At 51.2% G+C, this 11,990-nt stretch overlaps 1 protein-coding gene across 4 annotated transcripts; it reads right to left on the reverse strand.

The window, feature by feature from the left end:
* Positions 1 to 66: 66 nt before the first annotated feature.
* JTB (jumping translocation breakpoint) lies at positions 67 to 11,414 on the reverse strand. 4 transcript variants are annotated; one of them, XM_083165886.1, is made up of 5 exons: positions 11,266 to 11,414; positions 3,429 to 3,469; positions 2,540 to 2,625; positions 2,342 to 2,418; positions 67 to 661 (listed from the first exon to the last, which is right to left on the reverse strand). In XM_083165886.1, exons 1-5 carry the CDS (start codon positions 11,319 to 11,321, stop codon positions 505 to 507), a joined length of 417 nt encoding a protein of 138 aa, XP_083022012.1. In that variant the 5' UTR covers positions 11,322 to 11,414; the 3' UTR covers positions 67 to 504. The 4 variants fall into 4 exon arrangements, with proteins under 4 accessions (XP_083022012.1, XP_083022011.1, XP_083022010.1 ...); XM_083165885.1 differs by having other exon boundaries at positions 2,342 to 2,421; XM_083165884.1 differs by having other exon boundaries at positions 2,540 to 2,631.
* Positions 11,415 to 11,990: the final 576 nt, after the last annotated feature.

Consider the following 11,990-nt stretch of genomic DNA (forward strand, 5'->3'; position numbering starts at 1 on the left):
TGCCTGGAACACCATGCCATACCAGCCCAGCCCAGCATGTGTAAAGGCCAGACCTTATAGACAGGGTTACATAGTGTCTTTTATTTTTATATAAAACAAGAGAACAAAGCGCCAGTAATATACCAGACAAAGAGCATTATAAATACACCAAAAGTCCCCAAATTTCTGAGTAAGTTTCCAAACACCACCAGCCGGTACAAACCCACAGTGCCTGGTATTAAAGGAGGGGGCTGCACATTCAGAATAACAATTCCTGATTGGTCGGAAGCCACCATTCACCACGTCCAGCTGCTTCCACCGTCCCACCAATCAGAATTCACCAAAGGGGCAGGCATATCGTGTATCCTACGGTCTCAGGCATCTGTCTATAGGGGGGAGATCTCTAACTCTATGGAGAGAAGGTGGCAAGGTGCATGGGGAGCAGCAGGTGCAGTATTCCCAGGGAGAAGATCCAATGTGATCCACAGTCCAAGTACCCCCACTTCTTCCTCGGAAGACCGCAGATTAAATAGACTCGATCTGTTTGCGCACTTTCTCCAGGGCTCGCCGGTCCAAGGTCCTCTGCCGTGAAACCACCACTAGAGAAAGGACCACAGAGCCCGCCATCATGATGGCCACAAACAGCCAGAAAAACCTCTTCTCCATGGGCGCAGAGCGGCAGCTGGGAGGAGGGAGAGATGTGCCAGTTACACAGCGCATACATTAGCTTCCTACAGCCCCCCAATGTACCCAGCCTGCCCACAATGACTCAAGAGTGAGTGCCCTCCAAACATATGTCTTCCAAGTGCAATGACATTTACTAGGGATGTGGTGCACATACATGAGGGAGGGCTAATTATTGGCTGATCAGCCACTGGGCTCTCTCCGTGTCATGTGACCTTTGGTAAGAGGAACATCCCACATGCATCAGCCTCTATAATTGTGCACCTTGGGGATCACAATAAAGACGACCATTATCACAGGAGTATATTGTCTGTATAATAGCACACACACAAATATATGTATACAGTATATAGCTAAATACTTATTACTGAGGTGAAGTATCAATGGTGACCACTAGAGGACAGTAAAGGGGACAAATGACGCCTTAACATCGAAAGGGAAAGCAAAACTATCTGTCTGAAATTATATATATATATATATATATATATATATATATATATATATAACAATCGAGGGGATACCCTTTCACTGCGCTGTAATGTAATTAATAATTGGGCAGCAACTATGTATTTCCCCCCTGTTAGTGGGGGAGAAGGGAAAAATAGCAAAACAGATAACAAAGTGCGCCCTATTAGTGTAAGTCCACCACCATAAGAACTTGTGACACTATAGATCACAATACAACAGATTTATTATATTATAAGTATAAAACAACAATAAAACATTTTGTTCATCCGTGTGGAGTCATGAGTTCAACAACGGTCAATAGTATAAGGACACCCAACGCGTTTCGTCGTTATAAACGACTTCCTCAGGGGTAACCGTCCGTAGGCAACCTAACCTCGTGGGGAAAGATGTTTTCCTTCTCAGATGAAATAAGCCTTTCTATTAGACTCAATATATAGAGGAGTGGACCCGTTTGTAGATCTCAATCCTGATGCCACACTGCATCTAAAACAAAGTCAATTTCCGTATAAAACAGGGGAAATAAAAGGAATATCCAGGGAGAAATCAGATAGCTCCTTGTAGTAGTAGCCAAAATCCTTAATAGTGTAATGCAATAGTCACTAATGGGACCAGACTCCAGGTCTCCAGTCTGGTCCCATTAGTGACTATTGCATTACACTATTAAGGATTTTGGCTACTACTACAAGGAGCTATCTGATTTCTCCCTGGATATTCCTTTTATTTCCCCTGTTTTATACGGAAATTGACTTTGTTTTAGATGCAGTGTGGCATCAGGATTGAGATCTACAAACGGGTCCACTCCTCTATATATTGAGTCTAATAGAAAGGCTTATTTCATCTGAGAAGGAAAACATCTTTCCCCACGAGGTTAGGTTGCCTACGGACGGTTACCCCTGAGGAAGTCGTTTATAACGACGAAACGCGTTGGGTGTCCTTATACTATTGACCGTTGTTGAACTCATGACTCCACACGGATGAACAAAATGTTTTATTGTTGTTTTATACTTATAATATAATAAATCTGTTGTATTGTGATCTATAGTGTCACAAGTTCTTATGGTGGTGGACTTACACTAATAGGGCGCACTTTGTTATCTGTTTTGCTATATATATATATATATATATATATCTATCACTGTGGAAGTGAGTTACATTCAGGTGAGCGAGGGCACCGCCACAGTTTGCAGCGACTGATTCGATGCCCACTCACCTTTTATACTCTGCCTTCTTCGATGTGGCACAGCTGACTTGCTCTACGAATCCTGTGACGCTGCATTGGTTGAGAGTCTTCTGTAAGCAAAAGCAGACAGTAACTCTGGGGTTTATACAATAGCTGGCAGGGGCGGAGCTTCAGGAACGGGCGGTACTGGTAGGGATCACATAATGGGGGTAAATGCTGGTCACTTACACTCTCAAACTGATTACAGTTGTAGCAATCTTTAGATATGACATACTCCTCAGACTTCCAGCAGGGGGCAGTCACTGCCATGACTCCTGTAACTGATCACATATGAACGTATCAGACCACGCAAGGGTTACATGTAGCTCACTATATACAAGGTGTCACGTGGGACCTATCATCCAGGACTGTGATACAGATCAGACTGGGAGATTCCATGTGCCAAGGGTAATAACTCTCTGCTGTGGTGCTTCTAGCACAGCGTGGTCTGTATTTCAGCACTGATATTCAGACCACCCCTGTGCTAGAAGCACCATAGTGGACAGCTACAACCCAGGCAGGGAAGAGGAGCTGCAGCGGGTTATGAAAGATGCCGGGTGCTAGAATGATCCCCAATATGAGGATGTCCCCTGCAGTGATATAGTGTTCCCCCTAGGAATTTTTGGGGGCAGGGCGCTGCTGTACGGGATGGGGGCGGACCGGGCCCGCCGACGTCATCGTTGTAGGCGTGTCCGGGCCGCCGCGTCATCAAAGGAGGCGTGCCCGGGCGCCGCATCACCAAAGGAGGCGTGCCCGGGCCGCCGCGTCACCAAAGGAGGCGTGCCCGGGCCGCCGCGTCACCAAAGGAGGCGTGCCCGGGCCGCCGCGTCACCAAAGGAGGCATGCCCGGGCCGCCGCATCACCAAAGGAGGCGTGCCCGGGCCGCCGCGTCACCAAAGGAGGCATGCCCGGGCCGCCGCATCACCAAAGGCTGCTGGAGGGACAGGGCGCATTTTGCCCTTTAGAAATCGGGCAGGGCGCAGCGCCCCGCTAAAATAGCCTAGCGGGAACACTAGTGATATATACCTTACAGAGACCTACACATAGGATACTGTGGGGCTGCACATGTAGGACTCACCCTGAGGCTTCTCTTCCTGAGCTACCGAGGATTCTACCCACCTGCGAGAGAACAAACACAGATCTGTCACCAACAATGCAACATAACTAGTCATCTGCAACTACTCATACCCTGCGCATGGAACGGAGGGGCTAATTCGGCAGGGACGGACTGTGCATGGAACGGAGGGGCTAATTCGGCAGGGACGGACTGTGCATGTGTACCATGCCCAAAAGGAAATAGCAACAGAAAATGCATATGGTTCATACATGCAAAAGCTCACAGTTTGACTGACAGGAATCTGGCGCTTGGGGGCGGTAACTGGACGCAGGCACGGCCAGGCGTTTGCAGGTTGGTTCTGTGACGTCAGCACCAGCCTCTATCAGCCAGTCTGAGACTTACTCACAATTGCACAGACAGCAAAGTCATTTGGATGGTTCAGGAATTGTATATGGATTCGCGGTTAGCGACGCATTGCGCAATTCTCTCGCAAATTTGCATGGGGCAGATACTCTGTCGGATTGGCAGCTTTCTCTTCCCAGCCATCTGCAAAGTCTCTGATTAGCGATCCATGCTGAATTAGTCCCTAAATGCAGATATTCGCCTGTAATCTGTGTGACAGCACCAGCTCTATTATATATATATATATATATATATATATATATATATATATACATATATATACACACACACACACACACACACACATACATATATATACACACACACACACACACATATACACACTGGGTAACATAGCCCCCATCACATGGTCAAGTCACATGGTGTGTGTGTGTGTGTGTGTGTGTGTGTGTGTGTGTGTGTGTGTGTGAGGGGGCGGGCATTACTGTGTCATAGGTAGAGGGAGCACAGGAATTATTGTGTGACACTCATTTACTGACACTTATTTAACCCTTTGAGTGACAACATCTGTGAGAGATGTGCAAAATATTCGCTAAAAAAGGCAGCATCTCTCACATTTGTTATATAAATTCAAATAAAAAAATGGTATATATATATATATATATATATATATATATATATATACACACACACATACATACACACACATACATACATACATACACACACATACACACACACACTGCTCAAAAAAAATAAAGGGAACACTAACATAACATCTGAATCTGAATGAATAAAATATTCGGTACTTGTGTATTATCACGGCGCTTGATTTTACTACATACGCAAACGTAGTGGAATCGCATCGCACGCCGTTACTGTATGGCATGTGATGTGATACAATTTCAACTGTTATAATAGCATTTAATGCCATAGAATGTCATTTATTAACGCTGTCCCACTGCGCTCGCCACGCTTCGGGATGACGTGGATACTGGGGGGGGAGGGGGCTAAATAAATGACATATCTCATTTAATGGTATAGCACATTACATGGCATTATTATAGGTCCAACCAGAACCGATATCTCATCGCATGCCATACAATCGCACGTCATCGCATGGAATGCCATATAATAATGGCATGCGATGCAATGCGATTTCACTACCCTGAATAGCCCACTAGGCAAATGCCGTAGTGGGCACCGTGATAATACACAAGTACCAAATATTCTTATTAAATACTTTGTTCTTTACATAGCTGAATGTGCTGACAACAAAATCACACAAAAAGTATCCATGGATTTCAAATGTATTAACCCATGGAGGTCTGGATTTGGAGTCACACTCAAAATTAAAGTGGAAAAACACACCACAGGCTGACTACTTTGATGTAATGTCCTGAAAACAAGTCAGAATGAGGCTCAGTAGTGTGTGTGGCCTCCACATGCCTGTATGACCTCCCTACAACGCTTGGGCATGCTCCTGATGAGGTGGTGGATGGTCTCCTGAGGGATCTCCTCTTAGACCTGGACTAAAGCATCCGCCAACTCCTGGACAGTCTGTGGTGGAACGTGGCGTTGGTGGATGGAGCGAGACGTGATGTGAAAAAAATAAAAAAACAAAATAAAAATAAAAATAAAAAAATAATAAAAACGTAAATGAATAAAAGGTACTTGTTTCCTAGCACGGCCACAATCTTATGGATCGTGTACCTTTAAGTTAAGGTACACAATCCATACGATGGACCCGATTTCCTTTGAAATCAGGTCCATTTTGCCGGCTAGGAGACAATATCGGGGGCATCGCGTCGGTCGGGACCATTAACATTGGTCCCGACGCGACCGACGCGATGCCCCCGATATTTCCATAGGCCATATTTCCATGGCGAGCGCAGCGAGCCCGCGAGGGGCGGCGGTGCGCGTCCTCCGACCTTTTCATTCCCCTACTATCCACGTCGGCGTGGAGTTGAGAATAGAATAGTGTGGCGAGCGCAGCGAGCCACCGAGCCCGAAGCGTGGCGAGCGCAGCGAGCCCCGCGAGGGGACGCGTATAACTTCACAGGTATACGCGTCCGCTCGCCGCGCTTCGGGCTCGGTGGCTCGCTGCGCTCGCCACACTATTCTATTGTCAACTCCACGCCGACGTGGATAGTAGGGGAATGAAAAGGTCGGAGGACGCGCACCGCCGCCGCTCGCCACGCTTCGGGATGGCGTCTATCGTGGGGTGGGGTGTACGCCGTGAAATTTGGGGGGGTTGGGAATATTTTACATTGAATCCAATGTAAAATCAGGTCCCAGGGACCCGATTTACATTTCATTCAATAAAAAAATCGGGTCGAAAATCGGTCGGTCGCGTCGATCGCATCGCATGCGACCAAATCACATGCGATGCGATCGACCCGATTTTTCCGACACGACCACCCCGATGTAAATCGGTGTGGCCGTGCTAGGAAACAAGTACTGAATAAAATTATTCATTTACGTTTTTATTATTGTTTTATTTTTATTTTTATTTTGTTTTTTTTTATTTTTTATTTTTCATTTATTATTTATTTTGGTTTATTTATTATTTTTCCTCTCCTCATCTTTCTCCAGTTTTATTCATTTATTTCCCTACGCTTCTACTCCTTTCCTGCAATCTCTATGCAAAACTAATCGCCGGTGTGTGCACCTCTCCCTAGAAATTGTTTGTGCTCCCAAGTCTGTCCTCACCCTTGTTCCCTAGCGCTTGATCCAAAATTGTGTTCGCACAATCTTCCATATATCTAACCCATACTTCAAGCTGCTCCCCCTCAGCGCAAATCCTACCTGAAGGGTCATTCCTTCACCCCCTGGATACAACCTGCATTTTAACCGTTTTGAATGACCGGTTTTCTTGAACCGGTAAATTCAAAACGGATCTTTCACACCGCACATATTACCGCTTTGAAGCGGTAAAAAAAAAAACGGCAAAAAGTGCAGTCTGAAAGGGGTATTAAACGTCTATAAATGAAGCTATTTCTCACTTTGAATGCTTGGCTACAAGTACATACAAATGTCAGGGTCAATTCAGACACAATGCAACTGTGCCCATTATGATTAAATTGCACGTTTCTGTTACAATGTGCGAGGACTACATTGTTACACACCAATGTGTGTATGTGCCGAGAGATCCCCGTTGTAAGAGGGCATATATCCATTCTTCTGTCTCCTGGTATTTTTATGCTTTCAGTTACCCATATGAGTGCGTGACACATGGGGGGGCGCAGGAATGAGTGGGTGACACATGGGGGGGGCGCAGGAATGAGTGGGTGACACATGGGGGGGCGCAGGAATGAGTGGGTGACACATGGGGGGGGCACAGGAATGAGGGCGTGACACATGGGGGGGTACAGGAATGAGGGCGTGACACATGGGAGGGCACAGGAATGAGTGGGTGACACATGGGGGGGGCACAGGAATGAGTGCGTGGCACATGGGGGGGGCACAGGAATGAGTGCGTGGCACATGGGAGGGCACAGGAATGAGTGTATGACACATGGGAGGGCACAGGAATGAGTGGGTGACACATGGGGGGGCACAGGAATGAGTGCGTGACACATGGGAGGGCACAGGAATGAGTGCGTGACACATGGGAGGGCACAGGAATGAGTGGGTGACACATGGGGGGCACAGGAATGAGTGCGTGACACATGGGAGGGCACAGGAATGAGTGGGTGACACATGGGGGGCACAGGAATGAGTGGGTGACACATGGGAGGGCACAGGAATGAGGGCGTGACACATGGGGGGCACAGGAATGAGGGCGTGACACATGGGAGGGCACAGGAATGAGTGGGTGACACATGGGGGGGGCACAGGAATGAGTGCGTGGCACATGGGGGGGGCACAGGAATGAGTGCGTGGCACATGGGAGGGCACAGGAATGAGTGTATGACACATGGGAGGGCACAGGAATGAGTGGGTGACACATGGGGGGGCACAGGAATGAGTGCGTGACACATGGGGGGGCACAGGAATGAGTGCGTGACACATGGGGGGGCACAGGAATGAGTGCGTGACACATGTGCGGGGCACAGGAATGAGTGCGTGACACATGGGGGGGCACAGGAATGAGTGCGTGACACATGTGCGGGGCACAGGAATGAGTGCGTGACACATGGGGGGCACAGGAATGAGTGCGTGACACATGTGGGGGGCACAGGAATGAGTGCGTGACACATGTGGGGGGCACAGGAATGAGTGCGTGACACATGGCGGGGGCACAGGAATGAGTGCGTGACACATGGGGGGGCACAGGAATGAGTGGGTGACACATGGGGGGGCACAGGAATGAGTGCGTGACACATAGGGGGGCACAGGAATGAGTGCGTGACACATGGGGGGGCACAGGAATGAGTGCGTGACACATGGGGGGGCACAGGAATGAGTGCGTGACACATGTGGGGGGGCACAGGAATGAGTGCGTGACACATGGCGGGGCACAGGAATGAGTGCGTGACACATGGGGGGGCACAGGAATGAGTGCGTGACACATGGGGGGGCACAGGAATGAGTGCGTGACACATGGGGGGGCACAGGAATGAGTGCGTGACACATGTGGGGGGCACAGGAATGAGTGCGTGACACATGGCGGGGGCACAGGAATGAGTGCGTGACACATGGGGGGGCACAGGAATGAGTGGGTGACACATGGGGGGGCACAGGAATGAGTGCGTGACACATGGGGGGGCACAGGAATGAGTGCGTGACACATGGGGGGGCACAGGAATGAGTGCGTGACACATGGGGGGGCACAGGAATGAGTGCGTGACACATGTGGGGGGCACAGGAATGAGTGCGTGACACATGGCGGGGGCACAGGAATGAGTGGGTGACACATGGGGGGGCACAGGAATGAGTGGGTGACACATGGGGGGGCACAGGAATGAGTGTGTGACACATGGCGGGGCACAGGAATGAGTGCGTGACACATGTGGGGGGCACAGGAATGAGTGCGTGACACATGGGGGGGCACAGGAATGAGTGCGTGACACATGGGGGGGCACAGGAATGAGTGCGTGACACATGGCGGGGGCACAGGAATGAGTGCGTGACACATGGGAGGGCACAGGAATGAGTGCGTGGCACATGGACGGCACAGGAATGAGTGCGTGACACATGGGAGGGCACAGGAATGAGTGCGTGACACATGGGGGGGCACAGGATTGAGTGTGCGTGACACATGGGAGGGCACAGGAATGAGTGGGTGACACATGGGGGGGCACAGGAATGAGTGGGTGACACATGGGAGGGCACAGGAATGAGTGGGTGACACATGGGAGGGCACAGGAATGAGTGCGTGACACATGGGGGGCACAGGAATGAGTGCGTGACACATGGGAGGGCACAGGAATGAGTGGGTGACACATGGGGGGCACAGGAATGAGTGGGTGACACATGGGAGGGCACAGGAATGAGGGCGTGACACATGGGGGGCACAGGAATGAGGGCGTGGTACATGGGGGGCACAGGAATGAGGGCGTGGCACATGGGGGGCACAGGAATGAGGGCGTGGCACATGGGGGGCACAGGAATGAGGGCGTGGCACATGGGGGGCACAGGAATGAGGGCGTGGCACATAGGGGGCACAGGAATGAGGGCGTGGCACATGGGGGGCACAGGAATGAGTGCGTGGCACATGGAGGGCACAGGAATGAGTGCGTGATACATGGGGGGGCACAGGAATGAGTGGGTGACACATGGGGGGGCACAGGAATGAGTGCGTGACACATGGCGGGGGCACAGGTATGAGTGCGTGACACATGTGGGGGGCACAGGAATGAGTGCGTGGCACATGGGAGAGCACAGGAATGAGTGCGTGACACATGGCGGGGCACAGGAATGAGTGCGTGACACATGTGGGGGGCACAGGAATGAGTGCGTGACACATGGGGGGCACAGGAATGAGTGTGTGACACATGTGGGGGGCACAGGAATGAGTGTGTGACACATGTGGGGGGCACAGGAATGAGTGCGTGACACATGGGGGGGCACAGGAATGAGTGCGTGACACATGGGGGGGCACAGGAATGAGTGCGTGACACATGTGGGGGGCACAGGAATGAGTGCGTGACACATGTGGGGGGCACAGGAATGAGTGTGTGACACATGGCGGGGGCACAGGAATGAGTGCGTGACACATGGGGGGGCACAGGAATGAGTGGGTGACACATGGGGGGGCACAGGAATGAGTGCGTGACACATGGCGGGGGCACAGGTATGAGTGCGTGACACATGTGGGGGGCACAGGAATGAGTGCGTGACACATGGGGGGGCACAGGAATGAGTGCGTGACACATGGGGGGGCACAGGAATGAGTGCGTGACACATGGGGGGGGCACAGGAATGAGTGCGTGACACATGGGAGGGCACAGGAATGAGTGCGTGGCACATGGACGGCACAGGAATGAGTGCGTGACACATGGGAGGGCACAGGAATGAGTGCGTGACACATGGGGGGGCACAGGAATGAGTGCGTGACACATGTGGGGGGCACAGGAATGAGTGCGTGACACATGTGGGGGGCACAGGAATGAGTGCGTGACACATGTGGGGGGCACAGGAATGAGTGCGTGACACATGGGGGGGCACAGGAATGAGTGTGTGACACATGGCGGGGGCACAGGAATGAGTGTGTGACACATGGCGGGGGCACAGGAATGAGTGTGTGACACATGGGGGGGCACAGGAATGAGTGTGTGACACATGGGGGGCACAGGAATGAGTGTGTGACACATGGGGGGGGCACAGGAATGAGTGCGTGACACATGGGAGGGCACAGGAATGAGTGCGTGGCACATGGCGGGGGCACAGGAATGAGTGCGTGACACATGGGAGGGCACAGGAATGAGTGCGTGACACATGGGGGGGCACAGGAATGAGTGCGTGACACATGTGGGGGGCACAGGAATGAGTGCGTGACACATGTGGGGGGCACAGGAATGAGTGCGTGACACATGTGGGGGCACAGGAATGAGTGCGTGACACATGGGGGGGCACAGGAATGAGTGTGTGACACATGGCGGGGGCACAGGAATGAGTGTGTGACACATGGCGGGGGCACAGGAATGAGTGTGTGACACATGGGAGGGCACAGGAATGAGTGTGTGACACATGGCGGGGGCACAGGAATGAGTGTGTGACACATGGCGGGGGGCACAGGAATGAGTGTGTGACACATGGCGGGGGCACAGGAATGAGTGGGTGACACATGGCGGGGGCACAGGAATGAGGGCGTGGCACATGGGGGGCACAGGAATGAGGGCGTGACACATGGGAGGGCACAGGAATGAGTGTATGACACGGAGATGGCTGTGTGATACATGGGGGGGGGCAGGAATGAGAATATGACACAGGTTAGGGGGCACAGGGATAAGTAACTGGAAGTGACAGGAATGAGTGTGTGACACGGGGGCACAGGAATAAGTGTGTGATACATGGATAGATACAGGTGATATCCCCTCCCCTCACTGACCGGTACAGGCTGAGCACTGTCGCCGCTCCCAGCAGCCAGCCCGTCGGCCGCGCCATCACCGTCTCGCCTCCGAATCACCACGGACGCCGCTTCCTGGATGTGACGTCACCGCTCCGGCTGCCGCTAGCAGCGCGCCCCCGTGTGGCGGGAGGAGGCGGTGTAGCGGTGTCCTGCGCTGCTATACACACTGACCTATACACTGTCCTGCGCTGCTATACACACTGACCTATACTACTATACACTTTCCTGCGCTGCTATACACACTGACCTATACTACTATACACTGTCCTGCGCTGCTATACACACTGACCTATACTACTATACACTTTCCTGCGCTGCTATACACACTGACCTATACTACTATACACTGTCCTGCGCTGCTATACACACTGACCTATACTACTATACACTTTCCTGCGCTGCTATACACACTGACCTATACTACTATACACTGTCCTGCGCTGCTATACACACTGACCTATACTACTATACACTGTCTTGCGCTGCTATACACACTGACCTATACTACTATACACTGTCCTGCGCTGCTATACACACTGACCTATACTACTATACACTTTCCTGCGCTGCTATACACACTGACCTATACTACTATACACTGTCCTGCGCTGCTATACACACTGACCTATACTACTGTACACACTGACCTATACTACTATACACTGTCCTGTGCTGCTATACACACTGACCTATACACTGTCCTG

Source organism: Crinia signifera, chromosome 12 (genome assembly GCF_055691185.1).
Source record: "Crinia signifera chromosome 12, ASM5569118v1, whole genome shotgun sequence".
In the NCBI taxonomy this organism is placed as follows: Eukaryota; Metazoa; Chordata; class Amphibia; order Anura; family Myobatrachidae; genus Crinia; species Crinia signifera.